The sequence below is a fragment of the Eulemur rufifrons genome, chromosome 28 (genome assembly GCF_041146395.1).
Source record: "Eulemur rufifrons isolate Redbay chromosome 28, OSU_ERuf_1, whole genome shotgun sequence".
In the NCBI taxonomy this organism is placed as follows: domain Eukaryota; kingdom Metazoa; phylum Chordata; class Mammalia; order Primates; family Lemuridae; genus Eulemur; species Eulemur rufifrons.
The window spans coordinates 45,307,331-45,329,428 of NC_091010.1; the positions used below are offsets into that span (position 1 = coordinate 45,307,331).

The following is a 22,098-nucleotide window of genomic DNA, read 5'->3' on the forward strand; positions in this document are numbered from 1 at the left end:
ATTTGGAGCACAGCTGGTGGAGTGCTGGTGGGAGGGGTGGGCGCCTGCTTTTCTGCAAGAAGATACTTTCAGGAAGAGATGCAGATAAAGCTCTGGCTGTTTGGAGAGGGAAGTGCTTTCTTCCAGCTGGGGCAATGCGGGAAGGTGTGCAGACATTTGAGGGCAAGGGGCATTTGTAGGTAACAAACGAGGGGTTCAGTTGGCTGAAGTTAAGAGGCACCGGAAGGAGAGTAGCAGGGGATGAAGCCAGCAGATGCAGACTAATGGTTCGGGCCCCTGGGGTCAGATGACACATGTGGTTCAAATGCCAGCTCCTGCTTATTAGCTGTGACGTTGAAGAAGTTCCTTAAGATGTCTCAGATTCCTCATCTGTAAAATGGCGATAACCCTAACTGGGTTGTTGGAGAAGATAATGCCTACAGAGAGCTTAGTCCTGTGCCCAGCGCCTCGGTACACAGCGCTGATATTATTAATGCAAAGACATTGTATGCGTGCTTTAGCAGAGATTAACTGGCCACACGGAGTGAAGTGGAACCAACAGGGAAAGGCCTGCATAGGACCTTGTACACAGCAGCCACTCAGGAAACAGCCGCTTTCTTTGCTGGGCATCGGCATACAGGATACGGTTTCTGCCTTTCCTGGGCTCACAGTCCCCCCGGCGTGACGGTGACCAGTTTAGGGCCGAGGCTGGGAGGAAAGAGGATGAAGGCATACATGCTTCAGCTTAGTCTCTCCCCAACTATTCCCTGCTGGATTCTTTTAGGGGAAGCGGGGCAGCGAGGTGCACGGTGGCCAAAGCCGTGCTCGCAAGGCTCCGCAGGGTTTTGGGAACCGCAGTGAGCAGGGATAGAGCTAACTCAAGCCAGGACCAAGCCGCGAAAGGCGCGCAGGCGCAGTGCTGACAAGGGCGCTCACCTGTGCTGGAGTGGGCGGAGCTAAACCCAGAGCGGGGCGGGCGCGATGACGTCACGGGCACGCCGCCGCAGAGCGATTCGCGTCCCGGAAGCGGCGCTGGCCGGGGAGTAGGCGGAGGAGATTCTCGGACCTGCGACTTCCGAACGGCCCCAGGAGGAGGCGCGGCGTCAGGGTGGGGCGGGCCTGAGGACACGTCCGGGGCCCAGTGGCCCTACCCGTACCTCCTGCCCGTCCCTGTCCCTCCCCCCACCGAGCCAGAGACCAGGTAGGTGAAGCGCCACCCCTTCCCCTCCCGGATGTCTCTGCTGACCATGCGAAGTCGGGTTCCTGGACAAAGCCGGGCCGCCACCTGCCAGCCCAGCGACCTTGGGCGTGGCCTTGTCTGTCTGGGGTCCCACTGGGTTCCCTGGGCTGCAGAGGTGGTGGTCAAGGCACCTGCCAGCACCGACCTGCTTCATACCTTCCGGGGCTCCTATCTCGCGCCCGCCTCTGGGTGCTTTCGCTGTGGATCGGCCCGCGGGGTTTTAGGGCTCCCAGGGGCCCCTTTGTCGCGTCCTGCCTGTAGGACTGGTTTAGGTTGCTGTTTGCCGAGGTTCCGCCCCCTCATTTGCTGCTTAGCGTTCCGGGTAGGACTTTGAAATTAGGAAAGAGTGTGAGGGTTCGGTGGCTCTCGTCATTAGAGAGGGGAGTGAGAATGGGCGTTCTGGAAGGTGATGACTGCCCCCTGGGCAGGGATAGCCCAGGAAGTTATTGGCAACCCAAGGAGAGGAAGAGGGCTGAGCAGGAGAGAGGACGGGGGTTCTGCTGGATGGTAGTTCATTCACTTATGTAGCAAACATTTATTAAGCACTCACTGTGTATAGAAACAGTCGTGAATATAGGCTAGCTCAGAGTTAAGAGGGAAAGTGGCAAGAAAGGGAGTTTTACTTGGACGTGATAAGTGCTCTGGTAAGGTGATGTGCTCCTTCCAGAGGGGTCTTACTGTCCATACTGGAGGAGGGATTGGCAAAGACTGCCCATGGCTAGGGACTGACGTTTAAGCTGATACCTGAAGGATGAGTAGGAATTAGCCAGGTAAACAGTGGGAGAAAAATATTCCAGGACATCATTTCTCTTGAGACCATGGGCTGCCTCCCCTGCAGCAACTATATGTGCTTGGTCTTTATGGTTTATACTCTTGATGAGTCTGTGAGGGAAAGAGGATTGGATGCGGAGTCCAAAGAACAGGATTTTTTGTTTGTTTGTTTTTTGAGACAGAGCCTTGCTCTGTCACCCAGCTAGAATGCAGTGGTGTCATGATAGCTCACCGCAACCTCAACTCCTGGGGTCAAGTGATCCTCCTACCTCAGCCTCCTGAGTAGCTGGGACTACCAGTGTGCACCACCATGCCTGGCTAATTTTTTCTGTTTTGTTTTTGGTAGAAGTGGGGTCTCATTCTTGCTCAGGCTGGAGGATGTTAGATGTGAATAATTCACTTCACCTTGCTGGACTTCAATTTCCTTCTCTGTGAAATGGGCACTCCACATGTGGCCCTGCCTACCTGTCAGTTTTATTATGGGCACCACATGAAACAATGCAAGTAGAAGCGTGTTGGGGACTGGAAGTACAATGCGAATATCAGGAATTATTATGGTTGCAGGATGCAGATGTCAGAGCCTGAGGGGAGTGGGCCAGAGGTGAGCCCCAGCGTGATGCCTGAGGCTCTCCCAGAGTCTCCACCTGTCCCTACCAAGTCCCCAGCGTTTGATCTTTTCAACTTGGTTCTTTCCTACAAGAGGCTGGAGATCTACCTGGAACCCCTGAAAGATGCCGGTGACGGTGTTCGATACTTGCTCAGGTACAGACTTTGTGGAGTTGCTCTGGTCTGCCGCGCCTTTTGCCTTCCTGCTCTGTAGTAACGCTGGCCATTTAGATAGTGGCTGGGCTGTCCTTTCTGTCCTAGTGAGGAGCAGTTCTGGGAAGCCTGTGGGGCCTCGGGGTTTATCCAGGCCTACCTTGTGTCTCAAGCCCAGCCCAGGAAAGGCAGGTACTGGGAACAGTCTGGCCTTTCAACAGAGTTCTTCTTTGTGACTAAGTGTCTGCCTCAGGACTGCTGAAAAGCCTTGAACATCAGGCTTTCTACAGCTTAGAGCAGGCTTTATTTTTTTCTTCTCTAAGAACATAAGTATAATTAATATTAAAATTGAACAAAAGTTGAAGAAATACAAATACCTGTGAGTAAGTAGGTACTATTTTCACTAATCCTTTGGAATTATGGCTCTCATATTTTTTTCTACTACTTTGATTTTCATCCTCTGTAATTGTCTTCTTTCTCCATTCAGTTCACTTGATTTCCTTTGTTAAAAGTATTTTAAATTACAGATATATGGCATCCCACTCCCTAAATACTTAAGTTTCTGTCTCTAAGGACATTTTCTTTCACAATCAAAGGAATATCATACCTAACAAAATTAATAATTCCTTGATATTATCTCATACTCAATTCATACTCAAGTTTCCTCAGTTTTCCCAAGAATATACATCATGTATAATCATTTTGGCCAAATCAAGTTCCAGTCCAGGACCGTGCATTATATGTGGTTAATATGTCCTTTAAGTCTTTTTCAATCTAAAATAGTCTCTTCTTTCCTGACACTGACTTGCTGAAGAGACTGAACTGACTATCCCAGAGAATTTCCTACCTAGGTTTGTTTGGTTGCTTCCTTGTGGTGCAAACTGGAAGTTAAATTTAAAAGTTGGATTAGATTCAAATTAGAAAAGTTTTTTGTTTTTTTTTTGTAGGAAAGGTAAATGTTGTGTTCCTAATTGCATCAGGAGTCACGTAAAAACCTGGTTGTCCTAAAGAACAGAGGTTCTTAACTTGGAGCCTGTGACTGGGCCTTAGGAGTCAATGAATCCCATAAAACTGTATGTAAAATTGTGTGTGTGCACACATGTATGTTTCTAGGGAAAAGCTTCTAGTTTTCTGGATTCAGATTCTCATGGGATCTTCAACGCTGTAAAATGCCTGAGAGAGACTGATAGGAAGCAGGGTGAGTTAGGTTAACCTTTAAGAGTGCAATTGCTATTGAATATTCATCCTTGCTTCAGTCTGGAAATAGTGGGCAGTTGTTTGTTAGCTCTCTGACCAAGGCCCTGTATTTTTCTTGTTCATTCCTTTAATTTATGGCAGTATCCCTAGAGATGAGCTCTCTGACCAGGGCCCTATATTTTTCTTGTTCATTCCTTTAATTTATGGCAGCAACCCTAGAGATGAGCTAGTTGCTTTTTCAGAGATATGTTCTTTACTGTAAGATCATTGGGCTCTTGGTGAAAGGGGTAGGAAGATGATATGAGAAGGGTTTTTTTTTTTTTGTTTTACAATCCCAGCATGTGTGACCAACTAGCTGAAATGCACTGTGGTCTTCCTTAGGGGAGGGGCTTTGCTTAGGGCCAGGGGCTTTCCTTAGGGGAAGGACTTCTTCTCTATGTGTGTGTTTGTGTGTGTGTGTGTTGCCCTTTTGTGGCAAAGCACAAAAGTTAAATATATCTCTCCCTTCTCCTTTTCCTTCACTGGTTTATAGTGCTTCTTGACACACTAACGTGTTAGGGTTTTTCCATTTTGTGGAATTATTACTACAAATTGGAGGATGTGGTAGGATTGTTTAAAGCTGGACGAGGAAGGAGCAGTGACCGAAGAGCCCCCAGGAGCCTGTAGTCTATCTGCTGCTGGGAGAGGGAGCACTGGTCTGTGAAAGTAGCTGTCAGATTAGTTTGTGCTTTTGATTGTTCTTTTCTTAGGGAAAAGGATTTGACTTTGAAGAGGGACCTAATCTTGGGCTCTGGCTATTAGGTCTGAAGCTTAGAGTTGCAGTAAATTTTTAAGAGAATCTCTTCTGGGATCAACTACTCTGCTAGGTGGGTCTCCCAGGACCAAAGTGTCAGTGAAGACATTTGATAGAAGGGGAGAGGTTTTAAAATGAAAGTGACTTCAGGCCGGGCGCGGTGGCTCACGCCTGTAATCCTAGCACTCTGGGAGGCCGAGGTGGGCGGATCGTTTGAGCTCAGGAGTTCGAGACCAGCCTGAGCAAGAGCGAGACCCCATCTCTACTAAAAATAGAAAGAAATTATATAGACAGCTAAAAATATATATAGAAAAAATTAGCCGGGCATGGTGGCACATGCCTGTAGTCCCAGCTACTCGGGAGGCTGAGACAGGAGGATCCTTTGAGCTCAGAAGTTTGAGGTTGCTGTGAGCTAGGCTGACGCCACGGCACTCACTCTAGCCTGGGCAACAGAGTGAGACTCTGTCTCAAAAAAAAAAAAAAAAAGAAAGTGACTTCAGTGGTGGTTGATGTTTTTATTTTTGAGAAGGGATTGGCTTTGGACCTGGCTTTTATTTTGCTTTTACCGTGGTGGCTGCCACCAGAGGTTCTGAGGCCTTATTAGGGTGTTACAGGTGGAGTGTGTTGAATTTCGGGAGAAAAGCAAAGATAGGTCATTTCATTCCCTCACTCATAATTTTTATCAAAAAGTAAAAGCCCCACATAAATTAGTTCCCCTCATTTAGTAACTCTGAAATACTCCAGTTAGAGCACAAGAAAATCCATTTACATTTTGAATACTTTGCTTGCTAGCAACTTTTATCTGTTTATTTTTCTGATTTGTCTGTCTCTCCTCTGATCACTCACTTTATATACACTGACACTGCCCCTAGAATTGGGGTGTCGGTTGCTTCATTATTATGTCTGCACTCCTCTTTGTCTACTAAATGTCCCTCATCAGGGACTAAGCCAGCAGCATTTGCTTGTCCTCAGCACCCTGAGTCTCTGCTTGTCTCTCATCCCCCTTGGGGGGCTCCTTTGCTGCCATGTGATGGGGATGGTGGGGGGCTGCATCTGGGTTTGCTGCCATCTGTTTCTGTGTTTTGCTGGCAGAATGCTGTACCCTAGTTTCATCTTCATTTTTTTTAATGTAGTAAAATAAAATGTTTATTGTTTTTTTCTCCTTTTGAATTAATGTATGCTCAAAATAAGCTCTCAAACTCTCAAAATTACAGATATAAGAAGATAAAGTCACAAATGGGGTCAAAAAAGTCCACAATTTGTTCTTTCTTGATTTCTCTATTAGTTGAATTTTGTGCAATGATTATATGTTTTTACAAAATTATAAAAAAGAATAAAGGAAAATATTAAAGAAAAATATCAGCTTCACCTCTTAAGGAGAATACAACCTTATAAAACACAGGTTAAGCAGTATTACCTGATATTTTAAAAATTCTTCCTTCTGGGAGAAAGTTCCACGTGTCTTCTGTTTTTCTCACTCCAGGTGCTAATGTGTGACCTCTTAGCTCCTCTCCTGGTCACCTGTCCAAGTGAAAGGCCCCCTTTGATCTCCCTTAGCTCCTCTGTGTCCCAGGAGGTGTCCCAGGTGTCCTCTTTTCCCATGGTGTCCAGCCTGTGCTGCCCCACTTCCCTCCCCCGTCCCCCAGCTGGAGGAGCAGTGCTCTACAGTGACCAGGACTATCTGTGTTGTAGGTGGCAGACGCCTTTGTGTTCCTTGCTGACCTGCCTGGGCCTCAACATCTTGTTTCTCACTTTGAATGAGGGTAAGAACTGCTTGCAGGGTCCAGTGGCTTTTTGTGAATGAATGTGGGGGAAGAACACTGAGATGCAAGATGCGGCCCTGCGTAGGGAGCGTAGGGAGCCGCTCTTCTGGCCCTGGAGCTGGCTCTCCTCCGTGTCTGCTTGGTGTCAGAACACAGGCTCCAGAGACCATCCAGGCTGAGTCGCCTGGTGTGATCTTGGGCAAATTATTGAACCTCTCTGTTAAGGCCTAATTGTTCTCATTTCTAAAGGGAGGATAATGACAGTGCTGTCCTCCTAGAGTATTTGTGAGGAATGAGATAGTCTGACACTTGGCACAGTGCCTGACAGAATAAGCAGCCGATACATTATAGCTGCTATTATTATTATTATTGCTTCCATCTTGACTGATTGCTGGTACATTGACCTTTTTCCATTTTGGTTCCCAAGCTGATTCAGCGGTCATGTGGGGACATGGCATGGGGGAAGGGTACTAGGAAGATGAGCTGTTAAGGATTTTTGCCATATCAGTTGATTCCTCTGGTTCAGCAAGTGAGCTGGCGGGAGCTGCTGGGCAGGTACCAGCAGCGAGGAGCTGCAGGAAGCCTTTGAGATAGAAATGTGGACGGTGGGGGTCTGTAGGGGTCCTGGGTAGGAGCGTCTCCTACAGACCTTTTATTACGATGCACAGTGTGACCCAGACCTTTCCCTGGTTGGAACTGGCAGATAGCTACGGAAAAAGGCAAACCACTCGCTGGAAATGAGTGAAGGGTCTGGGACAGAATGTTCTGAGGAGCTGGGCCTCTATTCATGTGTTCGTTCTTATATTGAACTCATTTCTCAAGTGTCTCCTTTGTTTCTCACGGAGATAAGGATTCAGTAGGTTGAAAATAAATGCAGTTCACACGAGATCTCATCTTCTGTTTCTTAGCTGGACTCCTCTTTGCCTGATCAAAACTTCCTAGGATGTTAGATTTTTCTGAATATACTTCCAGAGTCAATCAGTTTATATGACAGATATTTAACAAGCATTTATTATGGGCCTGCTGCTCTGTTGGCTTGCTGCTGGGGTACCATGTTACGTGGAAGAAGTTCCTTTGAATTTTGTCTCAGCCTCACCGTTTCTCAATCCACAGTGGTCTGTGGTACCCTAAAAGCCAAAGGAAAGGCTTCCAGTCTGCCTTAGTGGCCCAGAGGTCCGCATGTCAGTCATCAGCAACGAGACTCCAGCATGAGCTGCCTACTGTGTGCTAGCAGCATTTTTAGATGTATTAAAAACAAGGCTGGGACTATAGCAGTGACCAAAGAGACAAAGTCCCAGCCCTCAAGAGCTTGCTTATATCAGTAGAGGAGACAGTGAGCATGCCCACACCGCCTGTCATATGGCGATAAGGGCTGAGGACAGATGAAGCTGGATTGAGGGGGCTGAAGAGTGGGCGTGAGATCCCGTGTCATACAGGGATCAGGGAAGGCCTTCGGGTGGTGGACATCGGGGTGGGCAGGCTCCTGGCCCTTGCTTCCCTGTGTCACCTGCAGTGTTCTCGATCCCGTAGGTGCATGGTGCTCAGTAGGAGCCCTGGTGATTTCAGTGCCTGCCCTGCTGGGCTATCTTCAGGAGGTGTGCCGGGCACGGCTGCCCGAGTCTGAGCTGATGCGGAGGAAGTATCACACCGTGCGGCAGGAGGACCTGCAGAAAGTTCGCCTGTCTCGCCCCGAGGCTGTGGCTGAGGTGAAGAGCTTGTAAGTATGGAAGAGAGGCCAGGGAGGTGGGGGCACAAGCCCGTTACGACAGTAACAGCAACCACGACACTGACCGTTTGCTGTGCACACCAGGCAGTGTATTAGGCAAACAACAGGTGTTATTTTATGTAGTGTTTTTAACGGTTCTGGGAGGTAGCCCCTGTTACTATTCTCCATTTATGGATGCAGAAAAAGACTTCCTTACACAGCTAGAAAGTGGCCAAGCTGGGATGAGAATCCAGACCTAGCTGATTTCACAATTTTGTTCTTTCCACTAGAGAGGCCGTTTAGGGTCTTGACTAAGCACGTGTGTACATGAGCCACTGCCTGGCTCCACTCCTGGCTCCTCCGTTTACTTGCTGTGTAACGTCGGGCAAGTTGCTCAGCGCCTCTGTGCCTCGGGTTCCTCACCCGTTAAATGGGGTGATCATAGGGCTTACTTGTAGGGTGAGTGTGAAGGTTGGACTAGCGTCTGGTACCCTGGAAGTGTTCAGTAAACATAGTCATCATCACTGTGGAGAAACTTCGTAACCATGACAGAGCTGGTACTTTTGAGGAAGCATTTGAAGACTGTTGAATAATTAACTGTAACAGCTTCAGTGACAGTGGGCATTTACCGATCCCCTCCCTAGACTGGGCTGTATGTTGTCTCTTGGCATAGAGCAGGGGTAAGAAAAGTTATAAACAGATCCCTGGACCTTGCCTCAGAAATTCTGAGTCAGGTATCTGGAGTGGGGCCTGGATATCTGGTTTTTTAAAAGACTTTTTTACTTTGAAATAATTTTAAACTTACAGAAGAGGTGCAAGAATAATAGGAAGAACTCTCATATAACCTTTACCCAGATAGAGCAGTTATTAAAATTTTGCTACATTGACTTCATCTGTCTCTGTATGTATACACATTATTTTCTTTTTAATCATTTGAAATTAGCAAACATTATGCCTGTTAACCCCAAATACTTCAGCATGTATTTCCCAAGAACAAGGGCATTTTGTTATATATCCATAGTGCCATAATCAAAATTAGGAAATTTAACATTGACAACATTAGTATTAGTGCTATTATCTGATAGAGTTCATAGCTAACACATAGTTTGTAATATGTAGTTCATTTTACCAGTTGTAGTAATGAAGTTCTTTATGTCAATTTCCCTTGATCCAGGATCCAGTCCAGGATCATATATTACATTTATTTAATAGTTTTTATGTCTCTTTAGTTTCCTTTAACCCAGAGCAATTCCTCATTTGTTTCTCTATTTTTTAGAATCCCCCTCAGTTTTGGATTATTTGGTTCCTTGTGATTAGATTCAGGTTGTGCATTTTGGCAGGAATATGACGGGATGGTCATTGTTAGAGTGTCCTTAGCAGGAGGCACATGATGTCAGGAGATATTAACTCTGATCACATGTGGTGAATGTTTCTATACAGTAAATTATCATTTTATTCTTCCTTCTTAGTAACTTGAGGGGAGATACTTTGAGATTGTGTGACTATCTTGTTTCTCATTAAATATTCACCCACTGTTTTAAAATCCATTGATGGGTCTTGCCTTAATTGGTTTATCACTACAATGGTTGCAAAGGTGATTTTCTTTCTTTCCTTTTTTTTTTTGGGGGGGTAGGATCTTGCTCTGTTGCCGTGGCTAGAGTGCAGTGGTGTTCATAGTTCACTGCAACCTCAAACTCCTGGACTCAAGCAATCCTCCTGCCTCAGCCTTCCAAGTAGCTGGGACATTAGATGTGCACCACCATGCCCAGCTAATTTTTAAACAGTTTTTGTAGAGACGGGATCTCACTGTTGCCCAGGCTGGTCTTGAACTCCTGGGCTCAGGTGATCCTCCTGCCTTGGCCTCCTGAGTAGCTAGGACTACAGGCATGCACCACTGTGTCCAGCCCCCATCATTTTTGAGTGCTTCCTTTATGGTACAACAGGATGTTCAAATTTATCTTAATACTTTCCTTCCCCAGCCCTAGAATCAACCTTTTCTCCAGGGAGTCCTTCAGAAACTCAGATCTGGGTGCAGGATGTAGTCATGGCTTCTGGGGTACATCCATGTTTAAAAAAACAAAACTCCCTAAGGGAGTCTGTCACCTCCCAGGTGGAGAAACATTGATTTACATCCTGCCATTTGTCCTCCTATAGCTGCTATGTACCTGTAAAGTGGGTACTCTGTTCCTCATTTTATAGATGAGAAACTGCAGCCCTGGAAAAGTTAAGTAGCCTGCTGGACATCAGCAGCTTGGAAGAGAACAAAGCAGGAAGCCGTTTCCACCTCAGCAAGGGGCCCTGAACAGGGGACTGAAATGTACCTGGGGTGGCTTGGCTAGGCTCTTTTCTCTCATTCTCTCTGGACCCCTCCAGTGTGTTTGAAGACATTCCCAGGCTCTGCATCCCCAGGGCTTCGGTCCTGCCCTGTGGGTGGGTGGGGCAGGGCCTGTCCAATCACTAAAACCCCCGTGTCTGCAGCTTGATCCAGCTGGAGGCCTTCCTGAGCCGCCTGTGCTGCACCTGCGAAGCGGCCTACCGTGTGCTGCACTGGGAGAACCCTGTCGTGTCCTCACAGTGAGTGGCCCCTCCTCTCTCATTACTGCCACTTAGGAATTTGCAGCTTGAACCCGGGCAAAGCCAGCTGCCTGAGGGGGCCTTTGCCCTCCTACTTGAGGGGAAGAGCACCTCCTGGGCTCTTGTGTGCAGATCTGCACACAGGCTGTGGGCTCCAGTGCACCGCTCTTGTTTAGGTACTTTCTTTTATATGTGATCAAAATATTTTAATAATAGAAAAATAACTCACCATGTAATCCACCACCAGGATCTAGCAGCTGATCTCATGTTTGGCTTGCCTTTTAGAGTTTGTCATATGCATATACTTTATAGCTATGTAGCTTCATAGTGTATGTTAGATTTTTCTTTTTTTTTCCCCTTACTGTTATATCATAAATGGTTTTCTTTGTTGCTGCATAGCCTTTGGAATTATTTGTAATACCAGATTAATGTAGATGGTGAATATATTATAATTTATAGACCCATTCTGTTATATAGTCAATTCTACTTTTCATTACTACCCCTGTGATGAACATTTTCATGGATTTAGCTTTAATCTTTTAAAAATTTTTTCTTAGAATAAATTCAAGGATGAAACTACTGCATCAAATGGAATAAATGTTTTTGAGGCTCTTATATATGAAAAATAATGATAATTAATATTTATTCTCTCCTGTGCCCGGCTCTGTGCCCGGCGCTCCCTGTAGATGGTTACTTAGGTAGGCAGTGCTTAAGCCCACTTCATGTGTGAAGGAAGCAACGCACAGGGAACCAAGAGACTTCTCAGGATGAGGAGAGGCAGAGCTGGAGTCCTGTCTGTCGTATTCTAGACTGCAGAGTCTGGACCCTGGGGAGTAATGGCGGTTGAACCAGTTTATGTGTCCCCAGCCTCAGACACTGCTGCAGCCTCACCGTGTCATTCTCGGCAATCAGCGACTTGGGGGTAGTTCTCAGTCTTTGCTGATCACTACTTTCCACTGGTTTGATTAGCAGTGATTAGGATGTCTGGTAACTGTGCCCAGAGCTATTTCTTACCTAGACCTTGGGTATGTGGGTGTGCTGCAGTCCTGTTTCTTTTGGATATTGTGAATTCCTGATCTTGTGGTTCTTCTCTGTCATCCAGGTTCTATGGGGCTCTCCTGGGCACAGTTTGCGTGCTGTATCTGCTGCCGCTCTGCTGGGTCCTTGCCCTTTTAAACAGCACGCTCTTTCTGGGGAATGTGGAGTTCTTCCGAGGTAAGCCCTGAGGAGGCTGATGGAGGGGGGGCCCAGGCTGGCTCTGGGGGCGAGGTTAGGCTCCCCAGCTCGTCTGTCTCTGCAGCTGATCATCTGTTTGCTGTGCCTTCCACGAGGGGGCCGCACCACACTAGGGTCCTCCCTCCGAGGGCTCTCTTGTGGGCTCTGCATCTCTGAGTTGTTAGATAAAGCTGACGTCTTGCTGGGGGTGGGGGGGCTGTTACTGTAGTGGTCCCCACTCCCTTCCCAAGGTGGATGCATCACTGCTTACATGATAGGACCTGGGAGATGAGGTAGGGATGTTTTCCTAAAGCTGATGCCTGTTCCCCGGGCTGCAGCCGCCTGGGGTTGCTGCCACATCTCTGTGTGATCCCAGAGTACCCTTCTGTCTTTTGGCTTCTAAAGCGCTGAGGCAGTGTGGGGAGACCCTGAGTCACAGAGGCCTGGGCCTGTGCGTATGTGGGTGATTGCTGTGTGTTTTCCTCCTGTGGCAGGGTGATTAATACAGAAGTCATAATTTGTGGAGCACTTACTATATTTAATTTCTCTAGCAATGTGGGGCAGGTGGTAGTATCTGTTTTGTTTATGAGGCTTAGGTAAGGTGACTTGCTCAGAGTTAGGAGGGTGACTCTTTCCCGCAGCAGAAGCTGGGGTGCTGGAGGAAGAGGCCAGCCAGCTGCAGAAGTGGGTGCCCTTAAAGTGCCACTCATAGTGTCTCTTCTGCCTCCCACCCCGTTCTCCTTGCCCTGGTAGTGGTGTCTGAGTACAGGGCATCTCTGCAGCGGCGCCTGAACCCCAAGCAGGAAGAGCATGCCTTCGAAAGCCCACCGCCGCCGCTGGATGCTGGGGGGAAGGGTGCTGTGCTGGACAGCACGCCTGCCCTCACGCCCACGGAGGTGAGTGCCCCTGACCTCAGGGCAGAGCCTGCTGTGGGCAGGTGGTGGGCCCTCTGGGACCACGTGGCTCGTGGGCTGGCCTGTCGTCGTTCCTGCTTCATCCCAGGCCTGTCTCCTCTGAAGTGCTTGGTAACAATAATTGTAATAAAGATGGCTACTCTGTGCTTATGGAGTACTTACTCTGTGTCAGATGCTGTTCCAAGTACTTTCTTGATATTAACACCATGGGGCATAGGTTATTTCTGAGAGTGCGATTCTTCCCATTTGCAGAAGGGAAGGCTGAGGCACAGAGTGGCTGGCCAAGGTCTTACGGCTGGTGGGTGGTGGGGATGGGTCTCAGACCCCCGACCTGGTGTCCTAGAGCCTGTGCCTTCAACCACTGTGCTTTCTGGCCACCACAGGTCCCGTTGTGGTCTTGTTGCCCTTCCTGTCCTTGCTGGGTTACAGGTTGCTCTCTTTCCCGTGACTTCTTCTTTGTTGCGGTCCTGCCACTTCCTGGTGTTTTGGGAAGCCTGGATGTTGGCTCAGGGAGGCAGCCCTCTGCCTTGGGGAGCAGGGCTGCCCCCCTTCTCCTTGTCATAGAGTCTCTCTTCCCAGGACCTCACGCCAGGCAGCGTGGAGGAGGCTGAAGAGGCTGAGCCAGATGAGGAGTTTAAAGATGCGATTGAGGTGGGTGGCCCTTCCCCAGCACCCTCTGCTGACCTGCCCAGAAGCTGGGTGGTCTTAGAGCTATGTTTTTTTAAAAATTTGTTTTATTAATATTTGCTTATTCTCTTACATCCAAGTGAGAGGCCAAAACGTGCTCTGAGCTAGAACTCACAGGTTGAAAGGGTGCCACTGAACCCCTCCCCTGTCCTGTTTCTGGTCCACCCATCTGTCCTGGGTGCCCAGGCAGGACATGCTAGGGGAGCCTTTGGGAAACACCTTGCTGGGGGAGTTGGATGATTTCTTGCCTTTGCTGGACACCAGGGGCTTGGTGACTTTGGTGTAGGCAAGACAGATTTGGAGGAGGTCACTGCCCTGGTCTTTGCTCTTCTGCAGAATGAGTTCTGGAAGATGTCCCTTTGGGGTGCTGGGAGGGGAAGTTGGAGAAAGTGGTTGCACGGCCAAGTGCTAGGTCTGGGGAAGTTAAATATTAACTTTGTTGATTTTAGGACCGTGATACACACTGAGAGTTTGCAGGAGTGTTTTATTTGGCATGCAAAGTTTCAGAATAATTTTTTGAGCCAGTGATTAGACATGGGGAGAAATTTTAGTTAGAACTCTAGATTTCTGGTTTCTCTGGTAACCCTAAGTGTGCCGCAGTCAGTGTAGCTGAGGAGTGACTGTCCCCTTTGGACGGGTTACTTGCTATGGTTACACGTGGTCCCCAACACCACCCGTCATCCCCGTCACTGAGGCCAAATGGCGGTTGCCATTGATTGTAACATTTGCATTATTATTTTCTTAGAGTAGAAAATAGTTTTTCTTTGTTTGCATCTCTTTGTAAAATGGGAAATTGAGATATGAGAAATGAGGGTCTTGTGGATTTTCAGCCCGCGTGTGATTTACACCTCGCCCGCTTCGCTCCCACGTCAGACCAGGCCCTGCGGGCGTTTGAATTTTCAGCTGCTGAGAGATTGCGCCAAGATTCTGACACATGACTGTAGACTGTGAACCTTGGTGAGGGAGGGTTTGTATCGCAGGGGCTTTCAAGCATTTTTGTTCATGGCTCACAGTAACGAAATTTGTATCCTGACCCAGTTCAGACTTATTGTCTGTGTAATATGTAAAATATGTAAAACTTAAGAAAACAAAAGTTTCCTGAAAATATATGGTAAGGGTTATTTTCTTTCCTACTCTGTTATATTCTGTTTTATTCAAATAATGACCCACTAAATTAATTTCACCCAGTTTGAAAAGCAGGAGTCCCCAGCTTTCTCCACGTGTAGTCGCTGGGGTCCTCTCATGGGGGGCATCTGTTCGCATCAGCCTGGGGCGGCGTGCAGAGCTCAGAGCAGCACTCCTGTGTTTCCTTCTGCTTGGAGGCCCTCCCAGCAGCTTCTCTCTTCTTGCTATCTCTCTCTCTCTTTTCTCTCCTTCTCCCCTGCACCTCGGGAGGCAGGAGACCCACTTGGTGGTGCTGGTGAGTAGCAGCGTTGGTGAGGTGGGCAGGGGCTGGGCAGGGGGGCGGCTGAGCCAGCTGCGGCCACACCTCGTGGGGTCTGCTGTGCCAGGTGCCTCTGCACGCAGGTCCCGGAGCCTTGCCACGAGCTGGGCGGGACTGGACGAAGCTGTTCCCACAGGAGGATGAGGAGGGCGCCCCATGCCCAGCAGAGGACGAGCTGGCCCTGCAGGACAACGGGTTCCTGAGCAAGAATGAGGTGCTGCGCAGCAAGGTGTCTCGGCTCACGGAGCGGCTCCGCAAGCGTTACCCCACCAACAACTTCGGTACAGCCAGGGAAGAGGGACGGGGCTGGGCGGGGAGAGGGAGGAGCGGCTGGGAGGGGCTGATGGGGCTGTGGGGGGGAACCCTGGCCACAGGGGTGGTCTTAGAACTGTGGGTGCTGACTCGTAACAAGAGGGGCTTGTAGAGTTATATCCACGGGACCCTGGGAAGTTAGCACGTGCTTAGCAGGTCTGTTGAAGGACTGAGTGTGGGTTCCTTCTTTTCCCTCTGTCCTTGTTAAACATCAGCTTGTAGGAAGACAAGGACCTTAGTTTGGGAAATGCCACCCCAGGACTGCAGGGAGCTGTAATCCTGAGGCCGACAGAACCTCAGAAGTGCAGCTAAATGGCCGAGGATGGAGTGGAGTCTCACTGCCTGGTGCAAATCCTAGCTCAGCTGGGTGTCCTTAAGCAAATTATGTCACGTGCCTCAGTTTCCCCTTTTGTAAAAGGGGGATAATAGTTCTTTCTTTGTGGGGTGTTACAGGTCTCAAATGCTACAGTGCTTATGAAGGGCTAGCACAGTACCTGGCTGGCTCACGGTGCTTAGTAAGTGGGTGTGGTTAATGTGGGAGACCCTGGCCTACCCTGTGGGTTCCTAGGAGCCTGTCCTGGTCTTTCTGATCCAGCTGGAAGCAGGTTGAAGCAAACACTATCATCTTCTGGGCACAATAGAGCCCTGAGGTCACATCTCCCCCCTAAGTTTGTAGATTGGCCACTCCTTTGTACTGGGGTTAGCGGGGTGGTCAAGGAAGGCAGCTTTGGAGAAGGGTGGACGTGACTGTTAGCACGGCTCGGAAACCTGGCTCGGAAACCTGGCTCGGACCAGGAGCGCTGGGAGCAGAGCCAGATGAGATGATGGTGGAAACCCAGCATAGCTGGTGACCCAGGGGCCGCCACGGTCCTGAGGAAGGGCCTTGCTTCTGCCATTGTCAGCTGACCGGAGCGGGGCAGGTGGCAGTACCATGTGTTCTGGTGTGGAGTGAGTTCTAGCATCTATGTCCTGGGAGAAGCCCCTGGGTTTATCTTGAGGAATTTGGCCCAGGGCCTGCCGGGGCCTACCTTCCTGCCCCTGCAGCAAGCAGGGCAGCTATTTCTTCAGGATTAGAGGTCTTGCCATTTCCTTCTGCTGTGGGAATGTCCCCTGTTGTTCACGATCCCTTTCTTTTATTATGCAGATCACTGACTTCTGTAGGGCACTCTGTGTTAGCACACTTCCCCATACGTGATCTCATTTCCTCCTCACGGGTGATGGGGCAGAAGCACACAATTCTTAAGGGCTTGGAGCAGGTTCCAGAAGTCCCAAGTAACACTCCACAAGAAGTATTACTCTTGGTGCAGCAAACAATTCACATCTGTGACTTTTAAGTTAAGGCACTTAGATGTTCCCATTTCACAGATGAATAACCTGAGGTGAAGACAGTGGCTTGCCCAAAGCCTTGGGACAGTAAATGGTAGAGCTGTGACTCAAATCCAGGCCCCCTGGTTTTTGGCTCCTGTGTTCTTTCTACCTTATCCTCCTCCCTCTCCAGCTTTCCTTTGCCCTGATGTCTGAAGTCCCTTGTTTCATGTCTGTCTCGTTTCTGTATTTGGTGTTTGGCTTAGCTAATCCCTGCCAGGTTTTTTAGACTTCCTCAGAGATGGTAAAGGCAGAAAACACTTGGCTTTCCTGAGCCTCTCCCACCTCCTCGCCCTGCAGGCCTGCTGTTCTCTGTTCCCTGAGCGTCCTCAGGCTCTGTGCTGCGAGGGCAGGTGTGGCAGCTGCTACTGCGGCCTCTGCTCCCAGTCTGGGTCCTGAAAGCCAGGCCGAGGAGAGCTGCTTTGGAGGCTTAGTCTGTTCGCTGCCTTAACAAAATACACTGAACTGGGTGGCTTTTGAACAACAGTAATCTATTTCCTGGAGTTCTGGAGGCTGGAAGTCCAAGATCAGGGTGTCAGCATGTTCAGGTTCTGATGAGGACCCACTTCCTGGTTTATAGATGGTGCCTTCTTGCTGTGTCCCCACATGGTGGAGGGGACAAGGAAATTCTCTGGGGCCTCTTTTATAAGGGTGTGAATCGCATTCGTGAGGGCACCAGCCGCATGACCTAATCACCTCCCAAAGGCCCCACCTTCTAATACCATCACTTAGGTGTTAGAATTCAGCATAGGAATTTGGGGGGGCTGTAGCAGGGGCTATTCCATTCTGGCTGCCAGTGGACCGTAGGGTGGGGGGACATGGGAGGAGTGAGGACAGACTTACAGGAGCTTCTCTGAGAGGCCTCCAAGTGGGACAGTCCTGGTGCGGAGGCCCCTCTGTCCCTGCAGGCTCCATGGGGACTTGGTGCCCTCACTGCCTCCATGGCATCGCTGTGTGGTGAGTTAGGCTGGGTGAGTCGAGACCCTTGCTGAGAATAGGGGCAGAAAGAGCTGGTAGGTGTTGGAAGGGGTCCCTCGCCTGGCTGCGCTGGTGTCAGCTCCCAGAGCCCTCCCTGGCCCCAGGCCTGTGTGTGGGTGCACCGCTGCTTCACCAGCCCACCTGGCTGCCCTCGGGTGCCTGGCCCTGGCCTTCCATCCGGTTAGAGGAAACCCTGGACACGGGCCAGAGCGTCAGCCTTTGAGCAGCTCCTTTCACCTATCTGTTCTTCTGCCCCCCTTGCTAAGGAGAGGCCGGACAGGCAGATTCTTAGTGTGGGGACAGTCTGGGCAGCCAGTGTCTGGGTTGCCACCACCAGCAGCACGGGCTGGGCGCCTCTCTCTCCTTTCCTCTGCCTGGGCCACTGGCTGCCTGACGGCAACAGGCACTTACCTCAAGCACCTTGGCCCCAGGTTTCTCCTGGCTCTAGCTGGGCTCTTTCTTTCCTTGAACCGAGGGAGTCTCCTTTAGCAAGAACTGCAGGAGATTTGGGCTGGGCAGAGGAGGGGACCACATGTAGTTGTCAGTAAAGCTTTAGGGCCTTTGTGTGAAGGTGAGGCCTAGTGCTCCATGCCTGGCCAGACAGGTGACCTGGGAGGCCCAGCACTTGCTCTGGCCAGATCACACGGCAGGTCTTAGGGCCCCACGTCCCTGAAACCTCCTCTTTCCTCATCTTTCATCTGTCCTTACACCCCCGTGCCTCCTCCCAGCCATTTGCTAAGCTGCAGTTGCCCCCTCTACCATTGTCTGAGGTTTTGTCATCTAGTCATCTCTGGTAGTGCAGGCAGGATCTCCCTCGGCTGTGTTCGCCCAAGCCACCCAGCGCTCACGGTGCTGGAGCATGTACCCTTCGTGTCCTTTTGGAATGTGCCTGGTTCTGAGCTTCCCTCCTGGAATCTTCAGAGGACAGAAAACAAGAGTTTGGGTTTTTAGGAGCATATCTGTCTTTACCCTGTGGGTGGAGTATTTGCAAGGAGACACATTGGAAGGGTCACGTTAGGCAGGTTTCATCTGAGGATGCCTATGGTCCGGCCCCGCCGGCTTAGCTGGATTTCCGGGAGGGGATTCTGCTGCATGTTCTTCGACTCCTGCTGAATCTGCAGGTGGGGCCGCTCTGGCCGGGGGGTGTGCGGACTGGTAGCTGTGATTCCAGGCCCTCAGTCTCTCCTCAGTTTGAGTCCCTCCTCCTGGCTGAGAATCTGGACTTTGCTCCCTTGCTCACTGTGCCTAGCCAGGGAGTCTGGCTGGTGTCCTGGGTGTCCCCACTTAGAAGAGTCAGGAGCAGGTGAGAGTTGAGAGGCCTAGGCTGGGACAAGGCTGAGCTGTCACCTCTGTTTCTCAGGGAACTGCACAGGCTGCTCTGCCACCTTCTCGGTGCTGAAGAAGAGGGTAAGTGTCTTTGAGGGTGTGTTTGCTGGGAACAGTGTGCTTGTGACCATTGGATTGTGGGGGAGCTGAGGGGAGTCATTGATGAAGTGTGACTCCGTGGGTCACATTGGGCCTGGTGTCTCCGGTTTGCTAAAGTGAGCGTGTCCTCCGCTGCCCATATGCCCACGCCTTCGCCTGCCTTCCCGTGGGTGTTCCCTTTGCTCTCACTCCTGCTGTACTTGGGCAGCTCCCTAGTCCCAGTTTCCTTGGGTGGGGTCAGCTGGTGAAAGGAGGGAGGTGCTGGGGGCCCCACGTGCCTGGGGGTGGGGGACACATCTGACCTTGGCTCTTGTCTGCAGCGGAGCTGCAGTAACTGTGGAAATAGCTTCTGCTCTCGGTGCTGCTCCTTCAAGGTGCCCAAGTCCTCCATGGGGGCCACAGGTGAGTGGGGTGGGCGGCGGGGGCAGGGTGGTGGGAGGGTTTGGGTGGGTCCCCCCAGGGGATGCCGCATCGTAGGGAAGGAGTGAGGGCGTCAGTGAGAGGTCAAGGGAGCTTGGGATCGTGGTCCGAGGCCTGTGGTGACCCTTCCTCCCTCTGCTTCAACAAACCAAACCCGGAAACATTTGATACATGCAAAAGAACAGATACGATGTCCCTGTGAATCATGAAGTGTAAAAACTAAATGAATGCCTGTGACCATTTCACTAAAGTTAAAACCCAAGTGCGTCAGCAATACCACCGAGGCTTCCCAGCTCGCTCCTGCCTTCCCAGAGGAAACCACTATCCTGAATTTTAATCTTTTTCTCATTACCTTAGTAACACTTTTAACAAAATAAAAAAATCTTCTTTTCCTTTTGTAAAAGCTGCATATACTCATCTTAAATAAAACAAAAAAATACAGATAAACAAGAGGAAGAAAAATGCTTGTACTCTCTCCCAGAGAGGATGGCTGGGTGTGGACCCTGCCTGTTTGCTGGCATGTTTGTGGGATAAATGCACATGCGTGTTCTTGAAAAACGCGATCACAGTTAACCTAGTTTTGTGTTACAACATTATACCAAATTTTTTCCCTTCTGATATGCAAGTAACACGTGCTAATTAACTACAAAATTTGGAAATTACAGAAGGAGGAGGAAGAGAAACAATCCTGTAATCTCCCCACCCAAAGATAACCACTGTTAAAACATTTTGGGAAATTTCCCTCTAGTATTTTGGTGCCAACATTATGTGTAATGCATAGTACACCTGGGAGAGGCCTGCTGTTGGTGTTGTCACCCCCAAAGTCCCTCGTTCCCATGGAAAGAGGAGTCTCTGCAGGCAGATTAGTGAGCTGGGTCAGGGAGGGTATAGGCTGGGTGTTGGGTGGTCTGTGTCAGGCTTTTGGGAGGGGGTCTAGTAGCTGGGACATTCACCGAGTTCTTCCTTCTTTTCAGCCCCTGAAGCCCAAAGAGAGACTGTGTTTGTGTGCGCCTCGTGTAACCAGACCTTGAGCAAGTGAGAAGAGAGGCCAGGGTCCAACCGGGCGCCAGGCCCTGGGGCCAGCAGTAGACCCCCCACTCTCCCCAGCCCTGGCCCCCATGGTGTGTGCTGGGCAAATGTGGCCTGAATGCTAGGTAGGCTTCCCCTTCCTTCCCTCGCTGTCTCCAGCTGGGTTCTGGAGCTGTTCCCCACTCCTGCGGGTGGCCGACAATGGCTGCTGTCCAGCACTGAGGGGAGAGGAGCCCCTGGAGGGCTTGGGGTGTGGACCCTGCCCTGCCCTGGGCGGAGCGAGTGGGCTCGGGGCTGCGCAGGGAGCATCCACTAGAGGGCAGCAGCGAGCTGGGCCTGATCCGCTGGGCTCTGATGGTCAGGGCCGGTGTGGCCACACTTGGGAATTCTAGGAGACCTGAGGTTGGGAAAAGAGTTCTTCCCTTTCAGGGTATTGGGCTGGGCCCCAACTCTTCTGCTTGAATGTTCCTTCATGTACCAGGATCATTTCCCCATCAGAGAGCGTGGCCAGGGCTAACAAGACCAGGAGTGCTTCCAGAAACAGGGTTGGTGTTCCCAAGTTCCCCCAGAGGAGAATGTGTATAGAAGGGCTGGCCGAGTCCTTCATTGTTAAGGGGAGCAAAGCACGGAGAAACCCCAACAGCTCAAAGGGCCTTGGCCCCCCACCTTGCAGCGGCCTCGACTTGCAGATCTCAGCCCGAATAATGCCCTGGTGTCCCCAGCTCCACTGGAGCAGCTGCAGGGCACTCAGATCACTCCTGCTCCTCCTGCCCAGTCTGGGCAGCCCTTCCCTGGCGCAGCATTCCCTGTCCCTTCCCCGGCCCCTCGTCCATGGAGTGTGAGGCCAGGTGAGCAGAGCAGAGGTCCTGAAGCCCTGGACCCTGGGGGCCTGGGAAGTGTCGGGTCTCGATGGGCTGGGTCTTGGATTCCAGGGCTGTTTCTTGGAACTCAGTTAAGAGATAAGGCCACTTGGGGTCCCCATCCACTCTCCAGCAATTTCATGTTCACTTCTCGACCCTTAGGGGCTCTCAGTGTCTCTCCCTAAGCTGTGAGCTGGCTCAGGCACCCCTCTCTGCCCTGGAGCTGCCCTGCCTTTTTGAAGTATTTATTTATTTATTGCATGGTTCCTGGGAACACGTAGCACAGGGAATGGGATGAAAGGAATGGGGGCCTCTCCCACTGGGGGCCTGGGGTCATGGGCTGCCCGGGGCCCAGAACCAGAGGTGGCTGAGATGTTTCTATACCCGAGGAGTAGGGACCGGAGGAGGCAGGTTGGGAAGACAAGGAACCCATCCCAGGCCAGCTTTCTCGCCAGGCCAAGCAGTTTAGCTTGGGCTTGGCAGCCAGGGACTCACCCCAGGCCTGTGGAGGTGCCAGTCCTTGGGAAACCAGGTGGGCTTTGGTCTACCGCCTTTGTCCTGTTACGAGATGAGAGTTAAGTATCCCGTGCTTTATTTACACTGGAGAGGAACTAAAATGATCTTTGTGTATATGGAGGATTGTCAATAAAAAGGCCTCAAGCTGCCCA

The 22,098-nt window shown here is 50.3% G+C and overlaps 1 protein-coding gene across 7 annotated transcripts; it reads left to right on the top strand.

Moving 5' to 3' along the window:
* Positions 1–921: 921 nt before the first annotated feature.
* ZFYVE27 (zinc finger FYVE-type containing 27) lies at positions 922–22,098 on the top strand. Of its 7 annotated transcripts, XM_069459808.1 has the most exons (13): positions 922–1,180; positions 2,555–2,752; positions 6,432–6,502; positions 8,033–8,219; positions 10,686–10,781; positions 11,884–11,996; positions 12,750–12,892; positions 13,490–13,561; positions 14,997–15,017; positions 15,178–15,322; positions 19,057–19,103; positions 19,442–19,523; positions 20,516–22,098. In XM_069459808.1, exons 2-13 carry the CDS (start codon positions 2,556–2,558, stop codon positions 20,578–20,580), a joined length of 1,239 nt encoding a protein of 412 aa, XP_069315909.1. In that variant the 5' UTR covers positions 922–1,180; position 2,555; the 3' UTR covers positions 20,581–22,098. The 7 variants fall into 7 exon arrangements, with proteins under 7 accessions (XP_069315909.1, XP_069315908.1, XP_069315907.1 ...); XM_069459807.1 differs by lacking the exon at positions 14,997–15,017 and having other exon boundaries at positions 922–1,184; XM_069459806.1 differs by lacking the exon at positions 14,997–15,017.